This window comes from Pectinophora gossypiella, chromosome 8, assembly GCF_024362695.1.
Source record: "Pectinophora gossypiella chromosome 8, ilPecGoss1.1, whole genome shotgun sequence".
NCBI classification, from domain to species: domain Eukaryota; kingdom Metazoa; phylum Arthropoda; class Insecta; order Lepidoptera; family Gelechiidae; genus Pectinophora; species Pectinophora gossypiella.
In genome coordinates, this window is record NC_065411.1 from 1085944 (window position 1) to 1108143 (window position 22200).

Sequence of the window (22200 nt, forward strand, 5' to 3'; positions counted from 1 at the left end):
GCCTGCGACGGTTGAGGAAAGCGCGGACGCTAATTTATTTAGTTTCGCGAAATAAAATTAAAGTTTATGTGTTTAATGACACGCTCGGTTTACGTTTACATCACGGCAGACGCGGCCATTATTTTCTCTCGTCGCTTCGAGAGATAAACGACTCAGGCGAGTGGAGTTAAGGCTGGAAGTGGCGTGGCGGGATGTCACGTGCATTACAGTGAAAGCCTGCGCCGGCGCGCGCGGGAACATCTTTATGTATAACCTGCTGACGGCGGCTGCTGCGCTGATGTACCACGCCGCGTTTCCTTCATTGTCCAACTTCATATTGATCTGATCAGTCTTCCTACTGACGAATGTTTGTTGTCGAGAACTTTGTTTTTGTTTGCTTGTTTCAATCAGTTTCGACAGTCGAGGTCGCCAGTAATCGTTTGTTCAGTGCTCATCTTGTATTAACGGGAACATGACCAGAATGATTCAACAATGATAGATTCGACCTTATGGAGCTTATTACTATAATAAATTATAAAAGATAATCTGGTATTAGAGTTACCGATTAATGAATTGTTGACAAAATCTTTATTTAGGAAGATTTCTTTTTTGCGGTGACTTATGGTAGATTTGCCTCAAATGGCATGTATTACTTGGCCGGAAACTTGGTTAGGAAGAATTGGTAGAAGACAGCTTTCGGGTTACATTTGACGTCACAAGATGGAAATGATGAACCACATCCGTCTCTGTGTCTATCTTTATAAGAATCAATGTGTGTACAGTCATGATCAATATCATGTATCCACTTTAGAACCCTGTCGCACTATCATATTTGACATTCAATGAGACTTACGGTTTTATTTGTCAAAAAGTTATTATGACATGGTTTCAAAGTGTATACATATTAGTACCCATGACCGTACAATAAATCGCATAGGTACGTGAGCATAACCAATATGCGTCACAATGCAACGTGGATAGTTTCACTACAGTTAAAGAGGCTATAAAACCTCACTACGCCAACGTATGCAAGATCATCGCCGCGGAAATCGTTTTCCCGTACAATTTCCCATTACTATGTCGAGTACACCGAAGCGCAGCGTCTTCAACATTTCACATGGACTGTGATTTACATACGCATTGTTGCCGGCTGCATCCGAGGTGCGGGTGATGAGAACAATGAGGTTGCACTTGAACGAGTGTCGCGCACGCCCCACGCTGCACTGCGCACGCGCGCGGAACCAAGCGTGACGCACCGCACACTTAGAACTATACTATTGCTACCGAGTAACTAGTAAGTAAGTAAATGTTTATTTTTCATAAAGAAACATAATTCGTAGATACAATAAAAACCTCACAAAACCAATTCCTCGGTTTGTCTGTGGTAGAGTTCGCGGGTTGTCGTTTTGACAACACACGTCATCATCACCTCTCTAGTGTTATCCCGATTTCACGGGGCCGCTTACCTTACCTAAGAATAAATTTAGATTTTATTTGATTTTTTGTATTGTTAAGGGCAATAGGGTGATTCTTTGTCACAATAATATCAACAGTGGTCCCAAACTGTCTTAAATTACTTATGGCTCTGCCCATCCCGTTGGGATAACGGGCGCTAGTCGTGGGCGCTAGTCGTGGCGCTCCACCGCCGGCGGGTCCCAACATGCCATTTCTCACTATTTAAAGTATTCACTACCTACCTCTATTGCGATGGATATACTAAATTAAAATTTAAAAGACTGATTTAAAGTGCCAAAAATAGAATTTGGTTTCACCCTCCCGGATTGACATTACAACCAAATTTATTGAGTTAAATGAGTAGATGTAACATAACATAGATTAAAAAAGTTATTATTCTATAACCCGAAGGCTGGCTTTATTAAATGTTATAAAAGAAGCAATTCTTGTATTTGAAAGTTCTGTTTTAATTAAAATGAATCACTCATTTCAATAGTAGGTTATTTCATTGATGTTTAATCTTGAACAGATTGAGAATATGTTTTTGAAATCAAGGTTTTCGTAAACAGTATTTAAGTAGGTCAGATACAGTTCTTATTCATTAGTTCATTCGATCAGTATTGGCAAAAACAAACACCTATGAGAACTGTAAAATTGAACTACTTACTGACAAAGCAGTTATGTAATTGAATGAATGGATCTTATCTATCACTATTGTCAATCATCTCTTAATATTCTCACACTGCCAAATATCTCTCATTCTAGCTGTTTGTTCTGTTGTCTTCAATTTGCATACATATTTATATTTCAGTAAGCATAGTAAGGGTTGCAATATTATACCACGTACCGAGCCTGACGCCGCCGTTTTTATGAAATTGCGACACAATTAGGTACACATATGCACCTTTATGTAGGTACATTTTATATCTTTATGTAGGCAGATTTTTTTATATCTTTATGTAGGCACATTTTGTACCTTTATGAAAGCATTTTCTACTTTTATGTAGGCACACTTTGTACCTCTATGTAGGTAAATTTTGTATCTTTATGTAGGCACATTTTTCTATTTATGATCGTCGTCTATAGAAAACAGTTAACAAATTCTTAATGAGTAGTATTCATCAATAAAATTAGTATTTATTTCAAAATTAATGAAAACGCAAATGAATCTAGAATATTGCCACATAAGCATTTAGATTCACCGGTTGCATGGAACCGGTTACTATCAAAAACTTTTAGTTTCTCTATCTTATTCGGACAGTCTGCCCATTAACCTTGGCATTAGCGTGATGGTAATGATGTGATGGTCTCCATCGGTTCGTTAATGGCGGATCACTGTATTGGTTAACCTTCGCATCGCTAGTGGAACATCATGCGGCGATTTCTATTGCTCGCGGCTCGAGATGAAAATGAAAGGTTTTTGGGAAAAGTTCGTGTGACTGTTGACCTATTGCCATGAAGGTTTAACAAGTAACTTGTCGATGTGATTGTACTGCCACGATCTCACGAGAGTACGTACCTTCTTACTGCGGTACTGTAAACAAACCTGCTAGGTACTTATAGTTTGTGTGTATTGTAAGATGAAGCAGCGCAGAGCAGCGTGGTGGAGTATGCTCCATACCCCCTCCGGTTGATTGAGGGAAGGCCTGTGCCCAGCAGTGGGACGTATATAGGCTGTTTATGTATGTATGTAAGATGAAGAGGCAGTCCTAAATAATATTTCGATAATATTTATTTATAACTTGGCAAGACGGGAAAACAACAGATGGACTAAGGCTGTTACCGAATGGTGGCCAAGGGATGGTATGCGATATCGAGGCAGACCACCAGCCCGGTGGTCGGATGACATTATGAGGTACTTATGCCGGAAAGCAATGGATGAGACTTGTACAGGACTGGAAAGGATGGCGTGAAGGAGAGAAGGCCTATACTCAGCAGTGGGTGAATACATGCTGAATAGATAAATAGATAGATAGAATATTTATACATATTTTTTTATATATATCACAGATTATATAATTGTAACATCATCTCTCTTAAGAGTAACTTGTAACGGTCTCCGTGGTCCAATGGTTGAGCGATAGGCTCACGATCCGCAGGTACCAAGTTCGAATCCCGGTGAGGACATATCAGTAACTTCACTTTGAGATCCTTAGTTTAGTTAGGATATTGCAGGCTTATCACCTGATCGTCGAAGAAAGATCTCCTAAATACTACTACATTCTCTACTTTACCATAATTCTGCAGCCAAAATGCGTTTAAAAATAGTTTTATTTCTACGAATGAATATTTACTTGTCTAATTAGCAGATCGCCTCGTAATCATCGCTATAATTATATATTATACTTTATATTATATTTATATTATATTATTATTTATATTATATTCCATCTTAGGACTTCGTATCAACAGTGGCTGCAAGTTGTCTTTGATTACTTGTGGCTCTGCCCACCCCATTTGGGGTTACGGGCGTGAGTTTATGTATGTGTATGTATGTATATTATATTTATATAATATAGCACCACGAACTGACTGAGACCAAACTGTAGCATTTAATGTGTGCCAATTAATAAACAGTGAGTTTGTTTTGCAGGCATCAGTGAAATGGCCATGATAAGCATGATACATGGTGGTCGGTGGGTTTCACGTAGTTTCTAGCGGTCGGAAGCGGGCAATTAAACGTAATGCGTGCGCGCCGGTGACCATCCCCGCGACATTTAATAACTCGTTACAGAGAAAGCCGAGACTTTCAACCTGCGCGCGCGCTGCCATTATATTAATACGCTATGTATCAATAACTACCTATCCATGCTGTGACCATCGACGGATACAATGATTGGTTGAGCAGCACTATCTTATATACAGCCTGTATACCAATACAAGCGCCTTTATGTCACAACAGCTCATCAAAATTATAGTAAGTATTACAGTTACAACTCCAGAAAATTATGAGAAACGAATCAATTTCTTCAGTTTGCTCGTTTGATTATAGACGGCGATACGGCTCACCACTTATCACGTTGGTTTAACGGAAAATTCGGTGAAGCGTGGATGTTCAGTTCATCTTACGATGGACGTAAGTTAAGTACCTCTGTCTGAACCAATTGGGCATAAAGCCGTGAGCTTACGTTTTATGTTAATTTTTCCATCAGTTTAAATCTGCATTGGATATTGTAACATAAGTAAGTATTTATGTAACTGTATTTAAGTATTTATTTGTTGTAGTATTTTTATGTATTTAAGTATTTATGTAACATAAATAAGTATGTATCAATCACAACAACATACAAATTAAAATGTTAAGCTACTAAAACACACGCACACATCCTTTCACACTATCACACACGCACACGCACTCTCACATACATCATTCACGCAAATTAGTTTAGGTATCTGCATATTTTTGTTGTTCGAGCAATTTGATTATTTCGGATATAAATATATAGAATAGATAAATGGATAGTTCCACTCAATGCTATTTTAAAAAACTGTAAAAACTGAACACTGCCTCTCAAGATACAGGTCTCCTAGTTTGAAAAACAGGGTTACCTTCTGCTTTTAAATAGCCACCAACAAAATTATATTTTAATATGTAAATTGTTGTTGTTGTGTGTGAAATAAATTTTATTTATTTATTATCTTGGCTCTACTTTTTTAATGTTTAAGTTTGATAAAGTTATCTACTGTATCACACCTGGTGGTGGTACTCTTCATATTATTGAGTCGGTATATCACAGTCATCATATTGCTACGCATAATGAACGCAAAACACGAGCATAGCGCAATGCTAAGTAAGTATATCAATAGTCATGCGACCTCGTTTCCATAGTTTATGATCTATTCATGAATGTGTTTTCTTCGAGACTGCTTCAACAACATACTCGCGGGAAACTGACAAGATGGAAATCACGCTTGATCCTGAGTGGAGCAGCCACGTGACTTGTGATGGTAGATCTTGACCTACCCCTCACTGGAAACTACTATATTACTGAACTGCACTCTCAATTTCGCTGGAAAAGTTCCAAGTTTTTTTTAATTAATATTCTGTCTTTGTCTACTTCCAGAAGCTTTAAAAGATTTTTATAAACATAAGACTGAGTCCAACTATTAGAGGTATGTTGTCAGAGATCAGTTTACTGTACTCAGTAAAAAGGAAGATGTATTGCTATATGGCCACGGAATAGAAGAAATCGTATACCGGGCGTTTGTTATGCCTCGTACGACATTCAACATATGGCCGCACCAATGGAGAGCGCTAAGGGCATCCACGCGGAGGGTCGAGGTGTTGTTGTCAATCTGCACGCCACGTTCGTTCCGCGGTGGAAGTTGAGCAACCTCGCGACGGAAATTAGATAATCTGTCTCAACTTAATGTAACCTCCGTAATGTCTTCACCGCTGAGATCAGCGCCTGCACGCAAAACCACCGTCAGTCGTTGTCTGACGGCAAAATGGATGATTACAGCCTCCGACGTCTGATCCACCATGGTGTCGTTGAACGATAATTGTAATAACAATTCAAGCCTTGGTTTGATTCCAAACATGTAAGCAGTGACCGACAACAGACTCGGAAGTTGTTCTCTTACGTTAGGACTTCTATCGATTTCCTAAGATATGTAATGTCAGATGAGCCTGATGCGGCACTCACCCGTTGGTCCCCTGGTTCAGTCCGTAGCAGTCGTTGATGCCGGCGAGCACGCCGACCACGCCGGCCACGACGGCCACGCAGCCGGCCCATAGCCCCGCGCCCACGCGCGCCAGCGCCGCCCCCCGCACCACCCCCAGCGCGCCCCCGCCCACCAGCAGCGCGCCCAGCACCACCTGCGCCAGCCCCAACCACACCACTAGTCTCTTCCTCCGCGGAGGAGTGTCATCACTGCCCGCTTCCACACTCTTGGACGTCACACTCGGTCCCTTCACCGATTTGATCTTTTTCACTTTGGGTTTACATATCAACTGCTCGGTGGAGTCCTCGGACTTGAGGCTAGACACAGTGGCGGTGGGCGCACGCGCCGCGCCCGCGTCGCGTTCCCGCTCGCTCGCGTCGGCCATCGCGCTACCATCACGCATGCGCCGTGCGCTCTCCAAGCCCGCGTTGCGCTGACTGCCGGCACTGGCGGCCGCACGCGCACCCCGCGACAGGTGAAAGTCTCCGATAATCGTATTTGTAGAGGAAATGTTCATGTTGCTCGTTTACGGCCCTTATGAAATGCTATCGGATGGACCGGGCCGGTTCTGGGGGCTGACATGTGCCAGGAAGTACTTCAGTAAGCGATTCTTACGCACTTTCATTTCCTTGGATGAAATAGTTAAATGTCTATTATTTTCAGATGAAAACGTAAGTCTGACTTTTAAATTAAAATTAGTACCTACACAGTACCTCTGACTACCCCAATTGGGGTATAGTCGTGAGCTTATGTGATCAAACATTCGTGACATTCATCCACGTTCAAGGTACTAGACGTGACTTATTGTGGGTTTCGATACCACTTACAGTATGTACTTCTTTCGCGGACATTTGCGTAACGAGAGGGGTTCTATTCTAATCTGGTCCAGCATAAGTAGGTACTTACTTCATAACCTGTAAACTTTTGGCTTTTCATTAAAATTGAATTATTTTCCCGGCGGACCTAACACGACTGCACGTTTCAAAGTCCATTAGTCAGCAAGAATCTGCGGACATTCTGCATCGGCCCGCACGTCGGCAGCAGCGGTGCGGAGAAAGCGGCGCGCGCGGCCCGTGCGTGGTGCGTGCGCTATCTCCGCGCGCCGCGCACTGTACCTATGCTTCACATACATCATTGCACTCCGGCCATCGCTTCTAACGATTTAATAACATCTCATAATATTCAGCGCTTATCGTTATAGACTACTAGCTTATTCCAAATATAATCCTCTTAGACAACGCTTTAAATCGATGTTTGCATTCAGCTAGGTACCCTCAGGCCTGTTGTCTTGAATTTTGTACCGGGTGAGAGCACTCGGCGCTCCCCACTTATCTGGCCAAGTAGTTAATGCCATTTGCGGTAAGTCTGCTATAAGTCACGTCAAAAATAAGTGGGTACTTATTCAAATTCAAATATATCTTTATTCAGTAGGTAACATAACGAACGGCGAACGTCTCATCCGCCTAAAACTACTGCAGCTTCTCACAACCTGTATAGCCGGGGAAAAGAAACTGCAAGAAAAACCTCGGCACAGGGCCCTAGACATTCTTTAAAAAAAAAACATAAAATATTGGTATACAATTGAGTAATTTAGCTGCCTAATATCAGTTCTCAGACAGTTAATCCTATGCAAATATTTAAAACGGAGGCACCTGAGACCTGAGTTTTAGAGTGCTTCCTACACCCTCAATTAAAACTCTTCAGGTAAACACTGTGTACATTAAGTAGACCTTGCCTACGTTATCAAACTAATATAACGGAGCGGGGAGCGCGCCAGTGACCGCGACATCACCAGCAATGTAACACTTTCGGCTCACTTGACCTCAACGTCTGCTATGACATTAATAGTGACATCTTTTTTCTGAATCTAAATTAATATATATTCGAATACTCGCTTCATCAGACGTACTTAGTTGACTTTTTGTTTCAGATAACATTCACTATTTGTCCCAGACACGTCATTTGTTCTAAGCATGACGTTATTTCCGATCCTAGATGCGCGTGCGCTAACCGGAACCGGATGTCACCCTCAAGAGTGAAGCGACCACCTGCCACCCCCGTATCAACACATTGCGGTTGTATATCGAATATCATACGATATCTTATTTCTATTATTTATTTATAACAGTATTTTTGGTTAATTAAGTTAGTAAGTAGATTTACATACATACATACATAAACTCACGCCTATTTCCCACCGGGAAGTAAGTAGATTTATATTAGTTAATTAAGTACCTACTTACCTCCTAAATTTTCGCATGCTTATATCTAGCGGATCATGTGATACTTAGGACATAAAACCTACCAACTGTTTGCAAAACCATGAATCCTGTGCGAATAAATGATTTGTTTTTTTTTAGAAAATTATAAACTTGACTGGTACCTTCACGCAATAAGTGTTCCTGGTAAAAAAAAGTTCAATTATTGTATAATATAATATTTACTTCGTTATAAAAACTGAATCACACAGTAATCATAACATTTTACAATAAGCAATTGTAAAAACATAAAAAAGTTATACTGGTTTAACTCAAACCATTCTGTGTTCCAACGGATAATAATATTATGTAATGATTGAAAGTCAGTATAGATGCAAATGTAGTGGAAGTGGAGTCCGTCTGTCAATACGCCGGCAGGATGGAGTGCCGACGAGGTAGCGTCATGTGTGCGCAATGTAACGTAAGGAACGTAACCGATGTAATAAGATGTGCCAGCGCACACCCCGCGCTCTACCAATGCTGCATTAGCCACCGCCATCGCCACGCGCCGCAGTCCCGGATGGTCGCATCGCAATACGTGTAGTGTGTGGGCATTGATGTATAATGTGTTATTGCGTGTAACGAGAATGTGCCCACTCTGCGAACATTCCCAAAGAAGCAAAGCTTATGTACATAACATACACATAAACTGCCTATACTATACGTCCCACTGCTGGGCACAGGCCTCCCCTCAATCAACCGAAGGGGGTACGGAGCATACTCCACCACGCTGCTCCAATGCGGGTTGGTGGAGGTGTTTTTACGGCTAATAGCCGGGACCAACGGCTTAACGTGCCCTCCGAAGCACGGAATCATCTTACTTTTTCGGACAATCAGGTGATTCAAGCCTGAAAAGTCCTTGCCAAACAAAGGACAGTCTCACAAAGTGATTTCGACAATGTCCCCATCGGGAATCGAACCCGAACCTCCAGATCGTGAGCCTAACGCTCTAACCACTAGACCACGGAAGCTGTTTGTGTGTGTGGTTATTGATGTATAATATGATATAGCGTGTAACGAGAATGTGCCCACTCTGCGAACGTTCCCGGTAGTAAAAAGAAGCAAAGCTTATGTAAAAGAGCTTTATCACCCAACTTTTAGGTAGATAAGACCAGAGTACAAGAAAAAACAATTTGACAAAGAAAAGCGTCCCACCTTTGATAAACGATCATCATCTCCTGTTCACGAGGTCCGCTCACCTAACCTGAAGATTTGACAAGCGACTGCCTGTCTGACCTTCTAACCCGCGAAAGGAAAACCAGCTCAACTTTTCTTGAAACAAATTTCTCGGAATATGGGTTTCCTCACGTGATAATAATTTATGATGTAAACATAAATTCGAAAACGATTTCAAAATTCATTGGTTTAGGCTCGTGCTGGATTCGAAACTGTGATACAGCGAGAGTCAAGCGTTCTTCCAAATGGAGTACCACGGCTTTTCTCAAACGATCAAATTTAACTATATACTTAAGTACTAAGTATAATCCATACCGGCAAAAATTGGCTCTTAGCAACACATTACAATTATGGACATCCAAAACAAAAGGACACTTAATGGACACGTATTGTAACAGTACAATTCTGATGGGTGCATACGTGCGTGCGCATCGCTTTGGGACTGAGCTGATTACGATACACTGTTACGTTGCTCACCGTTAAGGGAGTGAAAGCTAATGACACTACGTAATTTCTACATATTTGAAATAAAACATGAGCACTGTTTACAAAACATTTTTACTAAGTATAAGTATTCTGTAAAAACTGTTACAGCCAGAATTTATCTAGAGACTTGCCTTCTTAATACCAACAGGCGTTTGCATTCAAAATTTAAATCCGTTGGTATAACATGTAAATTTATTTCCGTCTAGACGAACCGGTACTCTTTTTTTATAAAATCAGCAGCTTTCTCAGCCAGCATGACTACGGGAGAGTTGATATTGCCTCGCACGACGGTGGGCATGGCGCTGGCGTCCACCACCCGCAGCCCGCGCAACCCCCGCACCCTCAACCTCGCGTCCAGCACGGCACCCATAGCGGCCGTACCCACAAAGTGCCAGTCGGACTTCGCCAGCCCTAGCGCCATACATTTCACGTTCTCCGGATACTCCAACCTATCACATTCCTCCAATTTAAAGTCAACTACAAAGGCATTCTTACTTTTAAAGTAAGTAGTATTCACCAACGACCAAACAGCTTCTAAAGCCTCAGGATAAGCATCCAAGTCGTCTGCGTTTGTAAAAGTTCCTGACAATATTACTGGTTTGTCCAGCACGTTGGTTGATCTCAATCTGACGCTTTCTCTTGACTTGGGCTTCAGAAGAACGACGAACGTGGACAGAAGCTCGTACTTCTTGTTTAGCGCGTCCAACTGAGCGCACAGTTTAGGGTTTAAATCTGTTGAGCTCAAACATGTGTCGTAATAGTTTTTGTTCACGGGTACACATCCCGGGTACACACTTAAATCTGGAACGTTTTGAGTTGGAGAGTTCCTCAAAGAATAGTCGACACCAATTCTACTGGGGATCGACATAGATCCAGTGCGATTGAATAAGTACTGCAAAATGTCCATATGTTTAGACGCTTCATCGGAGTAGCAGGTGCCATTTTCAGCTGCAATATAAGTGTATACGCTGACGTGGTCTTGCAGGTTGTCTCCTACAGGCAAATCCTTGATCACTTGTATACCTAACTGTTGCAAATGTTCTCTCGGACCCACGCCTGATAGCATGAGTAACTTTGGAGTATTAAATGTTCCTGCAGACAATATTACCTCTTTACTAGCGTAGAATTCAAATTCCTCGTCATCAATCTGTACTTTGACGCCGTACGCTGTGTCATTTTGAATAAGAACTTTTGTAACCAACGCGTTTGTAACCACAAACAAATTGTCTTGCTTCGCAACCTTATCCAACATCGCAGTCACTGTGCTCTGTCTCTTTCCTTCTTTGATCGTGAACGATAAATGACCAGCTCCTATTCTCTCTGGATTGTTTCTGTCCTCAACCACATTGAAGCCTAACTCGGAAAAAGCTTCTAAAATCTTAGCAGTATCAAAGTTCAGTCGGTCTAAGCCAGCAACTTCAATTTCACCTTCTGTTCCGTGGTATTTTGCAGAAGAAGGATAATTTAGAATAATTTGATCAGTAAGCTTTTCCGTTTTCTTAAAATAAGGTAGTACGTTGGACCAGCTCCAGGTGTGGTCCCCGAGGATATGTGCCCACTCGTCGTAGTCGGCGACGGAGCCTCGCGAATATATCATGCTGTTGATGGAGCCGCCCCCGCCAAGGATCCTGCCACAGACGAGGCTCTGCCGGTGTCCCGTCAGGTGCTGGCTAGAGTAGCCGTCGTCAGTCGTCGTGAAGTTCCAGTCATACTGGCTGCGGGGGAACGCTGATCTGAATCCTGGCACCTAGAAATACATATGTTTTCTGTATTATTATCACAAAATTTAATATTGCTATCTCAGGACCCAATCTCAATCTAGCTGATTATTTTTTTGGTTCACCATAAGGTTCATCATATCCATCTTTGGAATTCGTATCAACAGTGGCTGCAAGTTGTCTTTGATTACTTGTGGCTCTGCCCACCCCATTAGGGATTACGGGCGTGAGTTTATATATGTATGTATGTATTTTTTTGGTTGGCAAAGAATTCAAGAGTAAATGTACAACAACAGCACCCTTACAATGCTCTCCTGCGGCGGGTCGGGCCCGGCCTCCAGCAGCAGCACTCGGAAGTCGGGGCGCTCCGCCAGCCGCGCCGCCAGCGCCGCGCCCGCCGTGCCACCGCCCACCACCACGAAATCGAAACTTGACCCGTCTGGAACACCGCAAAATCAAAGTCCAGTTTTTTTTTATTAACTATACGTTTATGTTTGACCTCAATATCACCCGATAGTAAGTAAAGGTATGGGTGACATAATCTAAGGTGGTACACACTTATCCAGTAAATTCCTATTCACTCGGATATATATTTTTTGACGTGACTTATTATTGAAGATTTTCCACATATGGCATTAAGTAAGAAAGAAAATATTTATACGGCAAAAATACATATTAATTACATATTGTTAAGTGGTAGATAAAATTATAATTAGGTACATAGTTACTTGGCCAGAATCTCTAGTTTTAAGGAATAGGCAGGGAAAATTCCACTTGTTATTACTTAACTCAGATTCATGAGCTAAATCCCCTTCAGTATTCTGCACGGTGTCACTGACACCGTGTATAATGATGGTACTGTCCTTACTGTCAGGGCTGGCAGCCGGCGGCCAGGGCTCGTGCAGCGACAGCGTGAGGAAGTGCAGCGCGGCCGTGAACGCCGCCCCGGACATCGCGCCGCCGCCTGCGCCTGCGCCGCCACCACTCGCGTCCACACACATCATACTCCGCGCTGGAGGAATCATCATATTGCTCATGAAACATTACTTCTTTAACAGATAGTATGACCTCCCAGGTAAATAGTAAGTGGCAGGATTAGGAAGGAATCTGAAGTTGATATTGTGAATATAATATGGCCGACACATACTCTTGTTGAGTTGACAGGGTATAGGTGTGTACTTACCTAATAAGTAACTTATATAGAAACGGCCTATAATCTGGTACTTATAAATCTGGGGGCACGCAAGTGCCCCCGCCAAGACGAGTAAAGCGAAGCGCCAGAGCAGGGCGGCGTTGCCTACCTTTTCTCGAAACGTACCTAAACTTTAATTGAAATACCTACCGGTTGTCACTGGCACTTATAAGTACTCGTACTTTATATTTCAGAGAATTTTTAGTTTCTGATTAACATTTCTAGTTTACCGATATGTAGAATTACTTAGTTCCAAAACACAATTACTAAATTAAATACTTCTCTACATCTGTCTTACTCTTTGTCTTACTGTATTGTTTGTTATATGGTTGAATCTATAAGTATAGTCAGCTGAACAAACGATACACGAGTTATCATTTTAATACCAATTAAAGCAAGTCAGCCCAAATACTTATATATTCACTGTGACGTCAATTCATGGCAAAAGAGGAAAAAAATACATTATTAATTGGCTGGCATAACGCACTCTATCGAAAGTTGCGACCACAAATACTGTCTGTGCAAAATAGTTAATTTTATTTTATTTCTTACAGGTTACACTAGAGGATTTTCATGAAAATGTACACCTACTTAAACTATTTCTAAACGTGTGGAGTTCATTACGTCACTCCGCCGCCCTTTACTGATTATACCTACGTTATGTACACCTACTTGACGTGGATTCGGTAAATCATTTCACACGATCGCGAACGATTTATCTTAGACCTAATTTTATAGGTAATAAGCAATAGTTAAGAATGTTGAATGTTTAAAAAATTAACAAAGACGGTTATTTGCAACATTCAATTTAATACAAATAAATACCTATAAAATAAATATAAAATGTAACAATTGTACTTACAACAATTATAGTCTAAAAGTCTTTTGTACACGTTGTATCAGTCTGTCTGACTTGTGAGTCACTTAATTCTATTCTTAAACTTAGGTAGGGTATGTTGTGGTAGTGTCGCGGCCATGGCGTCATGACCGGCTATAGTCAGCCTTGATGTATGTGGCGGCCTTCTCGGCGATCATGACGACGGGCGCGTTGGTGTTCCCGCGCACGACGCGCGGCATGACGCTGGCGTCCACGACGCGCAGCGCCGCCACGCCGCGAACGCGCAGCCGCGCGTCGGCCACGCGGCCCATGGCGGCCGTGCCCGCCGCGTGCCACGCCGACATCGCCAGCGCCCGCGCGCGGCACCGGACCGCCTCGTCGCCCTCTTTACCCTTACATCCCTCGATATCGAAATTCACAACGCGCGCGTTCTTCCTCTTAAAATATTCCGTATTCACTATATTGTTCGTCACGTTGATGGCCTCAGGGTATCCGTCTAGGTCGCTGGCGTCACTGAACGTCCCCGAAAGGATAATAGGCGTGTCGTGAGGATCGGCGGAGCGCAACCTGACGGTGCCGCGAGACTTGGGCTTCAGCAGCACGGTGGCGACGGTCAGCACCTCCTGCTCCTTGAGCAACTTCTGCAGAGCCGAGCAGACGTTCTCGTTGAACCTCAGGAGGTTCAAGCAGCCACTGTAAAAGTTAGTGCCAATCGGCATGCAGGACGGATAGTAGGCGAAGTCGGGGACGTTCTGTTCGGTGGAGGCGTTCAGAGCCTTGTAGGCGGCCATGGTGTTGACCAAGGAGAGCGGCCCGCCGCGGTCGTACAGGTAGCGGATCATGTCCATGTAGGGGCGCGCCTCGCCGGCGTAACAAGTGCCGTTGTCGGCCGCCACGTGGGTCAGCACCATCACGTGGTCGTGCAGGTTGTCCCCCACCGGCAAGTCTGCCACTACTTTTATGTTCAGTTTCTCAAGGTGTTCCCTCGGCCCTATTCCCGACAGCATAAGCAATTTTGGAGTGTTGAAGGTCCCCGCGGACACGATAACTTCCTTGCCGGCGTAGAAGTGGAATTCCTTTTCCCCCAGCTTGGCTTTCACGCCATACGCGGTTTTGTTTGACATCAATATTTTGGTTACAAAAGCATTTTTGAGCACAAATAAGTTGTCCTTCGAAGCTGCTTTGTTGAGTATCGCAGTGAGCGTGCTGTCCCGGCGTCCCTCTCGGATGGTGTGCGAGTGTCGCCCGGCGCCGATCTTCGCCGGTGACGTCATATCCTTTACCAACTCAAACCCGAGCTCTTGGAACGCTTTCAGAAACATGTCAGTCTCGAAGGTGGACTCGTTGAGGCCGGCGACCTCGATGTCGCCACCGCGCCCGTGCAGCTTCATCAGCTCAGGATCGTTGACAATCCTCTCGTCGGTCAGATGTTCGGTCTTCATGAAGTAGGGGAGCACGTTGTCCCACTTCCAGTCGTTGTCGCCGAGGGTCTCGGCCCAGTCGTCGTAGTCGGCGGGAAAGCCGCGCGCGTAAACCATGTCGTTGAGCGAGCCGCTGCCGCCGAGCATGCGCCCGCGCGGCTGCGTCTGCGCGCCCTCCACCAGCGCCTGACTCGACACGCCATCGTTTGACGTCCTGAAGTTCCAATCGTAGCTAGTGCCCATTATAGATTTCGAGAATCCCGGTATCTGGAAAATTAGACAACAATTCAAAGATCTTGATTTGATGGGAAAAGATGATAGACTCTTTAAGGTTATTAAATTAAAAATGTAGAGTAATATACTGACGATGCTCTCCTGCGGCGGGTCAGGCCCGGCCTCCAGCAGCAGCACTCGGAAGTCGGGGCGCTCCGCCAGCCGCCCCGCCAGCGCCGCGCCCGCCGTGCCGCCGCCCACCACCACGAAGTCGAAGCACGATGTGTCTGCATGGACATCACAACACAAGTTTACTAAGAGACTACAATTTTCCTATGTTGTTAAACTTACCTAAGCCTTATACAACTCTGGTATTGCAGACTTGCTTTGGAGACCATTCCACATAAAATCAGAATTTAAAGTTATAAACCTCCGTCTAATAGGCCCTCTTATAGGATCTTTCACATTTTATAGTTATTACTTGCAATAAGAAGTGCCAGTCGATCATCTGAGTACTCAAAAGCCTGTGACTGTGTTGTCGCTACGTCTTGATTGTAAAGTGTTAACTTACTGCGTACAGCGGCGGCGGCAGGCCAGGGCTCCCGCAGCACGCACTGTGCGGCCGCGAAGAACTGCAGCGCGGCTGCGAGCGTGCCGCCCGCCGCCCCCACCCCCGCGCCCGCCGCGCATGCGCCCAGTGGAGCAACCATGTTCCTGTCGTGACAAAAAAAATGGTAATTTTTTTCCGTCATACCCGTCATGTCCTATCACACGAAGTATCATGACTTTTGACATTAAGTCTACATTTCACGTGCAAATCAACGACGCAGTACACCCACATACCTAACAACGCCCGTATCGCTTTCAGGGTGAGCAGAGCCACAAGACAACCCGCAGCCACTCTTGATATTCGTTCTAAGATAGATATTATGATATGAACCGTTCGACGTCCGACGATTGATTATTAGTGCATCGCCCAATGGATAGTTCATCATCTTGGAAGGACATTGCGGCCACACTTGGCGACGTAGGTATGTCATATCAATTGTTTTGCAACATCGTCCGGCCTGCACCTACGATATCGCTACGGACGATGCTGCCCGCCTTCCTTCAAGTGACTCATCTGCTCGTTTGCCTTCTTTATAATATAAAAAATAATGAACCATCTTCTTTTCAAGCGCGGTACACACATTTATCGTCTCATCAAACTCTCAGTCACACTGACTGTGAACTATTGTGTCCATTGAGACGTTTTATGATTAACAAAAGAAACGACTTTTTCAGTTGCATCATAGAATACTGAGTATTTATACACAAGGTGGTCTGTCCTGTACAGCTTGTCCTCAACAGACGTATAATACCTATTACCTATAACTAAAAACCCGGCCAAGTGCGACTCGGACTCGAGCACCGGGTACCTCGGTGCTCGAGTCCGAGTCGCACCACAATGGAATACACTTGTCTAAGATGAAAAAATGGTCTTGACCGACAGACAACATGGTGATCGATAAACTTTAAAGGTACGGTACTCTAAAAATATTTCAACCAAACATTTTTTCTTGTTTTTTTTTTGACGTGACTTATTTGCCGCCTTGTGACATGATTTGCCGCAGCTGGCATTAACTACTTGGCCGGACAAATGGGGAGCGCTGAAGGCTCTCATTTGGTACAACGTTTAAGACAACAAGCCTGAAACCTCGGCTCAGGGCGTCGTCTGAGATGAAAAATATTTGAAAGAATTAATCGACCCTAGCGATGAGCGCTGATTAAAACGTCGACCACGCCGGCGGGGTCGGTATCGGGGTCCTGAAGTGTTTAGTGTCGAGTAGAAGTGTTGAGCTGATTGGCTGCCTCTATGGCTAGAGTAATCGGGTCGTCGGGATCGTATATTACGTCCTTCGGACGCCGATCTACCAAACAATAAGTAATTAAGAATTCAAATAACAGTCAATAATTTTCTTACGTTATTAAGTCATTGCGTCACTAGATGTAGATATATAAAGATGCCATAACGATTACAATGCAACACCTAAGTACATTTTATTACGTAGTTCAAAGTCTATTTTACTGTGATTTAATATTAAAAAAAAACAAGTATAGAGTGTAGGTGGGTACATATATAGGACTGTAGACAGCCGTGCGATCTACTTTATTATCGTAAAGATAAACAACAGATAATATGGACGGACGTCAGTTGAACGTCCACCAGGCAGTACACACCCACTGCCGCAGCTGATTCTTATTTTGACGTGAATTATTGTAAATTTGCCGCAGATGGCATTAACTGCTTGGCCGGACAAATGGGGAGCGCTGAGGGCTCTCACCCGGTACAAAATTTAAGGCAACACGCCTGCAGCTGCCCAGTTGGGCGTGAACCCCACGGCGTCGTTTGAGAGGATTATATTTGAAAGAATTAATCGTTAGCATTAAGCGTTTTGAAGCTAATTTGAGCCATTGGGCAATGGTTGGCAGACCTAGGTCAATGTGCAGATACTCATTGCGAAGGAACCACGGAGCTCCCGTGGCTTTCGGCAAGAAACCATTTTATATCACCTGTACGCGATGGATTAGAGAGGGACTCGCCTACGCGGAATCCGGCCAAGTAGAAAATGCCATCTTCGCAAATCTACAATAAATCACGCATAAGCAGGACCTTGAACGATAACGCTTGCGCCGGCGCAGTACACAGCAGCAGTGATACAACTACGTCATCATCGAGATAGGGTGCCACCACTGAGTTGTCTGGCAACCACCACTTTGTTGTAGGAATACTGCAGTGGTGCGGTGAGGTGCAGTGTAGTAATTATTTAAGTTAATGTAACGTCATCTCTATTCTGGCATTTACAATACGTCCTTATTGGATTAAAAATCCTAATCTTCGCTCTTGGCTATCTGTAATACACAGTCCAAGGAACAGTCCAAGGTTTTAGATATAAGTAGTACCTTATTATAGTATAAAACTAACTACAGATATAAGAACTCGCAATCTCAAGTAGTACTCACAACTTTACAACACTGCGTTACTGCTCTCACCGCTTGTCTATCTGTAGTGCGCCTGAGTGCACTCACTGCAACGTTAGCGTCACACACATGCAACTACCACATGTCATCAAGCATCTAATTAACAAAACAATTACATTCGTAACGATGAAACTTGGTGATAAAACGTTTTTCCCCACAACAGTTCATTGACCCTAGATATAAACATATAAACACCATACTATACCATACTATACTATACAACGTACCTGCCACTCCGGGGGGTGCTGGCGAGATTCTATGTTACAAGAAATGCTATGTTGAATGCAACGAGAAATGCGTTTTTGAACGGCACAGTTTTTGTAGAAGGATTTTATTTATTTTAATTTAAAAAAAGTTGTGAACCCTTTTCACATGGAGATAGACAGCCACCTGAACTACCTCGGCGAACAAACTGGTGTCAATGACATTTATATACCTAAACGTAATTAATAAATATGCACTTTGACGATCTATCCACTTATACAGTCATTAACGGCGCGCGCGTTGTCTGAGAACCAAAGGCTGTTACATACGCACGATATGACGAGAGGTACGATATCTTGAATACGGTGCTTTATAATCCAGTTTAGGACTTCGTGTCAAGAGTCAATAGTGAACACTTAGTTCATCTTGCGATCTACCTGTGACTACCCCAATTAGGACTATAGTCGTGAGCTTTATGTACAATGTGAAGTATGGTGGCGTGCAGTCGACGGAATTTTATCTGAGTTTCCGAGGCTTATCTTCATCGTCGTGTTAGTGGCATAACATATAAAATAAATATGCTCGATGAATGTCACTCGTCACCAATTCACCAACATAACTCCGCGCTGGTCCACTGCTGGAGCTAGAAGACACAGCCGCCACATCCTGAACCAGATCAGACCGGCAGTTGCCAGAGCAACACAATTGACAAATTGCAATATTGCTTTATAAATGAATTGCTTTTTAAATAACCGCCTCCGTGGTCCAGTGGTTGAGCATTGTGCTCACGATCCGGAGGTCCCAGGTTCGAATCCCGGTGTGGACAAATCGCAAAAATCACTTTGTGATTAGGTTAGGACATTACAGGCTGATCACCTGATTGTCCAAAAGTAAGATGATCCGTGCTTCGGAAGGCACGTTAAGCCGTTGGTCTCGGTTACTACTTACTGATGTAAGTGTGTAGTCGTTACATGGGTCACGTCAGGGACCTATGGCGGTTCAATAATAACCCTGACACCAGGGTTGTTGAAGTTGGTAATCCACCCACACGATAAGAAGAAGAAATGAATTGCTTCAATGTGGCCTTTTTATGCCCCCAGTACTTCCTAACCTCAAGTAATAAATAAAGCAATAACGCAACCTAAGGAAACCAATACAGATTATTATGATGCACACTATCGCCCATTATAAAAACGTCAGTCGACGAGACAATCAAATGTAAGTAAATGCAGTCCCTAATCGGTTTTAACGATAGGTAAACCTATTATGATAAAAAGTATGGTAAGTATACACTTTTAGCCCGCAACCTATAAAACCCAAATAAGCGCGTAGCCTATGTGTTAAATGGCTGGTGCAGATAGGTATTGCAATGTAACATGCAACGTATCTCGAGATAAGTATTTTCACGTAATACTCGTAACCCAAGCAGATAGCAGATTCCATTTATGAACCAAGATAAGTATCGGAAGTGCGATTCGAAATTCAACAAAGCGGTAATCTCTATTCTGTACTGTTCTACTCTACTAGATACGCATAGTCGACAGCTGGAAGCTATTTTACATACATGTGGAAGACACTCCATGTGAACATACCATACGTATATTTTTTATAGTTCTGTATTATGTCTACACAAATATATTATATTTATATTTACGTGAGTTTAAAATATACACTAACACAGTTGGCCCGACCATTATAGATGGCGCCAATACGGTTTACCAAAGCTCGGTGAAACTTAGGTCCTCAGTTCATCTTGCAGTGGATGTACCTCCTCCGGTCTGGCATAGACCATTTAGAAATATAGTCGTGTTTTTATGTTACATGGTTGAAATTAATAAGAAACGGGATTTATCACTTACCAAGCTGTCAGCCAGTCGCAGGTACACTGAAGGGTGCAAGGAACTTTACGTCACCATCAACATTACTCCTGTTCCAATAGAGAATTTAACTTTGCAAATTAAAAATTAGAAATTGGCTATTTCTTTACTTAAACTAAACTCTAAATTATTACAATACTGGCTACCAATAATTTTATATCAAACACGGGTAAGTATTGTATTTAATCACGTGCGCGTACTTTATTTATATAAAAAAGAAAAAGATAATCGACGCGCGAGTCGGTGCAGAGCGGAAATATATCGATGAGTAAATATCAGCCTCCGCGATAGTAATATATGATATTATCATATCGCTACAATCTGCGATACGGGAGCGCGTGCCGCAGGGCTGCCGCGACGTGACATCGGCGGCGCCCGACACTGGCGACGTGCTGCAAGACTGACCACCGACAGCGTACCACTGATACTGAATATCAATATTCTTAAAAATGCGCATACGACGCTGATTAAACTGATAATTTAATCAGTTGAATCTTTATATTAGAACCATATACGTCGATTGATTTGTACCTATTTATAATTCCTTGGCACGTCTACGATCTCTTTATCTAACAACTAATCCTTGACCACATCTAGTGAAATGTACTGCGACATACGTACAGACTGTGTGATGTTGCTAGTGGCGTCTGACAGCTGGCAGCCCTAGCCGGCGCTTCAAGATGACCGATATAGAGTGTAAGGACAAACCTATCTCGCTACCCATACGTTTTAAATATATACCTGCGTTACATAACCAGCCTTTGTAATGTAAACAATAATGTGCATGTAAAAAACATTATTACTAATTTTAAGTTACATCTGCCATTTTCTTATCTGCTGAAAAGAAAACTGATTGATTGTGCCACATTTTAATTCCAAAATAAATGAGCGAATGAAATAATAACCCTGACGAATTAAATAGGGGCATCCGCTAGTGTGCATGGGTTTATCAACTCAATTCTGCCGAGTTATACGCCAACTTCCTAAACATAAAACGCATTAGGTGTCAGCAAGAATCACCACCAGTTGCTGTGTAAATTTTCCTCATTCCTCATTAGATTCTATAATCTATATAAGTTCCTGTATAGTTTGACACTCAATAGCGGTTAATGTCAGCGAGCCATCACCATATGTAGCACGTAAATATGTAGCTCATTTTATACTAATACACATACCAAACATCACGCCTATTTCCCGTTGGGGTAGACAGAAAACAATTCGGCATGTAAGGCATACAAAAGTTAGGCGAATTCTAAAACCATTTCGAGTTTTCTTCATGCGGAAAGCCACGGGAGCTCCGTGGTTCCTTCGGAATCATTTTCCGGGTGAGAGCCTTCAGCGCTCCCCAGTTGTCCGCCAAGTAGTTAATGCCATCTGCGGCAAATCTACAATAAGCCACATAAAAAAAAAATCGAGTTTTCTTCTTAATTAGCTTTAATTTTCTATGTTTAGCTCCCAAATTAGCCGGATGGTGTTTATTTTAGCAACAATCGTGTATTTTAGTGTGTAGCGTAGCTTAGCGTGTAGTTTGGTGTAGTTGTATTTATATTACCTTCATGTAACCTCTAAAGGTAGTCTGCTTAACCAAAGTTTCTTTGCTAAATGCTGTTCAGAACCTTACTACACAATTCCGTGGTCCACCTACTACGATCCTGACACACCAGTTTTGCTTCTTCCACTCTCATAAAAGACTTCAT

General features: G+C 43.0%; 3 protein-coding genes across 3 annotated transcripts in view; all 3 read right to left on the reverse strand.

The window, feature by feature from the left end:
- Positions 1–6520, reverse strand: part of LOC126368622 (uncharacterized) — an 88219-nt gene extending 81699 nt beyond the window's left edge. Inside the window, exon 1 of the mRNA XM_050012690.1 lies at positions 6081–6520. Within this exon, the coding sequence (XP_049868647.1) occupies positions 6081–6502 (422 nt within the window). The 5' untranslated portion in view covers positions 6503–6520. The remainder of the gene's footprint in view (positions 1–6080) is intronic.
- Positions 6521–10145: 3625 nt separating this feature from the next.
- LOC126368619 (ecdysone oxidase-like) lies at positions 10146–13211 on the reverse strand. Its single transcript, XM_050012682.1, has 4 exons — positions 13080–13211; positions 12606–12749; positions 12043–12176; positions 10146–11766 (listed from the first exon to the last, which is right to left on the reverse strand). Exons 2-4 carry the CDS (start codon positions 12739–12741, stop codon positions 10222–10224), a joined length of 1815 nt encoding a protein of 604 aa, XP_049868639.1. The 5' UTR covers positions 12742–12749; positions 13080–13211; the 3' UTR covers positions 10146–10221.
- Positions 13212–13810: 599 nt separating this feature from the next.
- On the reverse strand, positions 13811–20912 carry LOC126368618 (ecdysone oxidase-like). The gene is made up of 4 exons (XM_050012681.1): positions 20486–20912; positions 15973–16115; positions 15555–15688; positions 13811–15455 (listed from the first exon to the last, which is right to left on the reverse strand). The coding sequence occupies exons 2-4, from the start codon at positions 16109–16111 to the stop codon at positions 13911–13913; spliced, it is 1818 nt and encodes a 605-aa protein (XP_049868638.1). The 5' UTR covers positions 16112–16115; positions 20486–20912; the 3' UTR covers positions 13811–13910.
- Positions 20913–22200: the final 1288 nt, after the last annotated feature.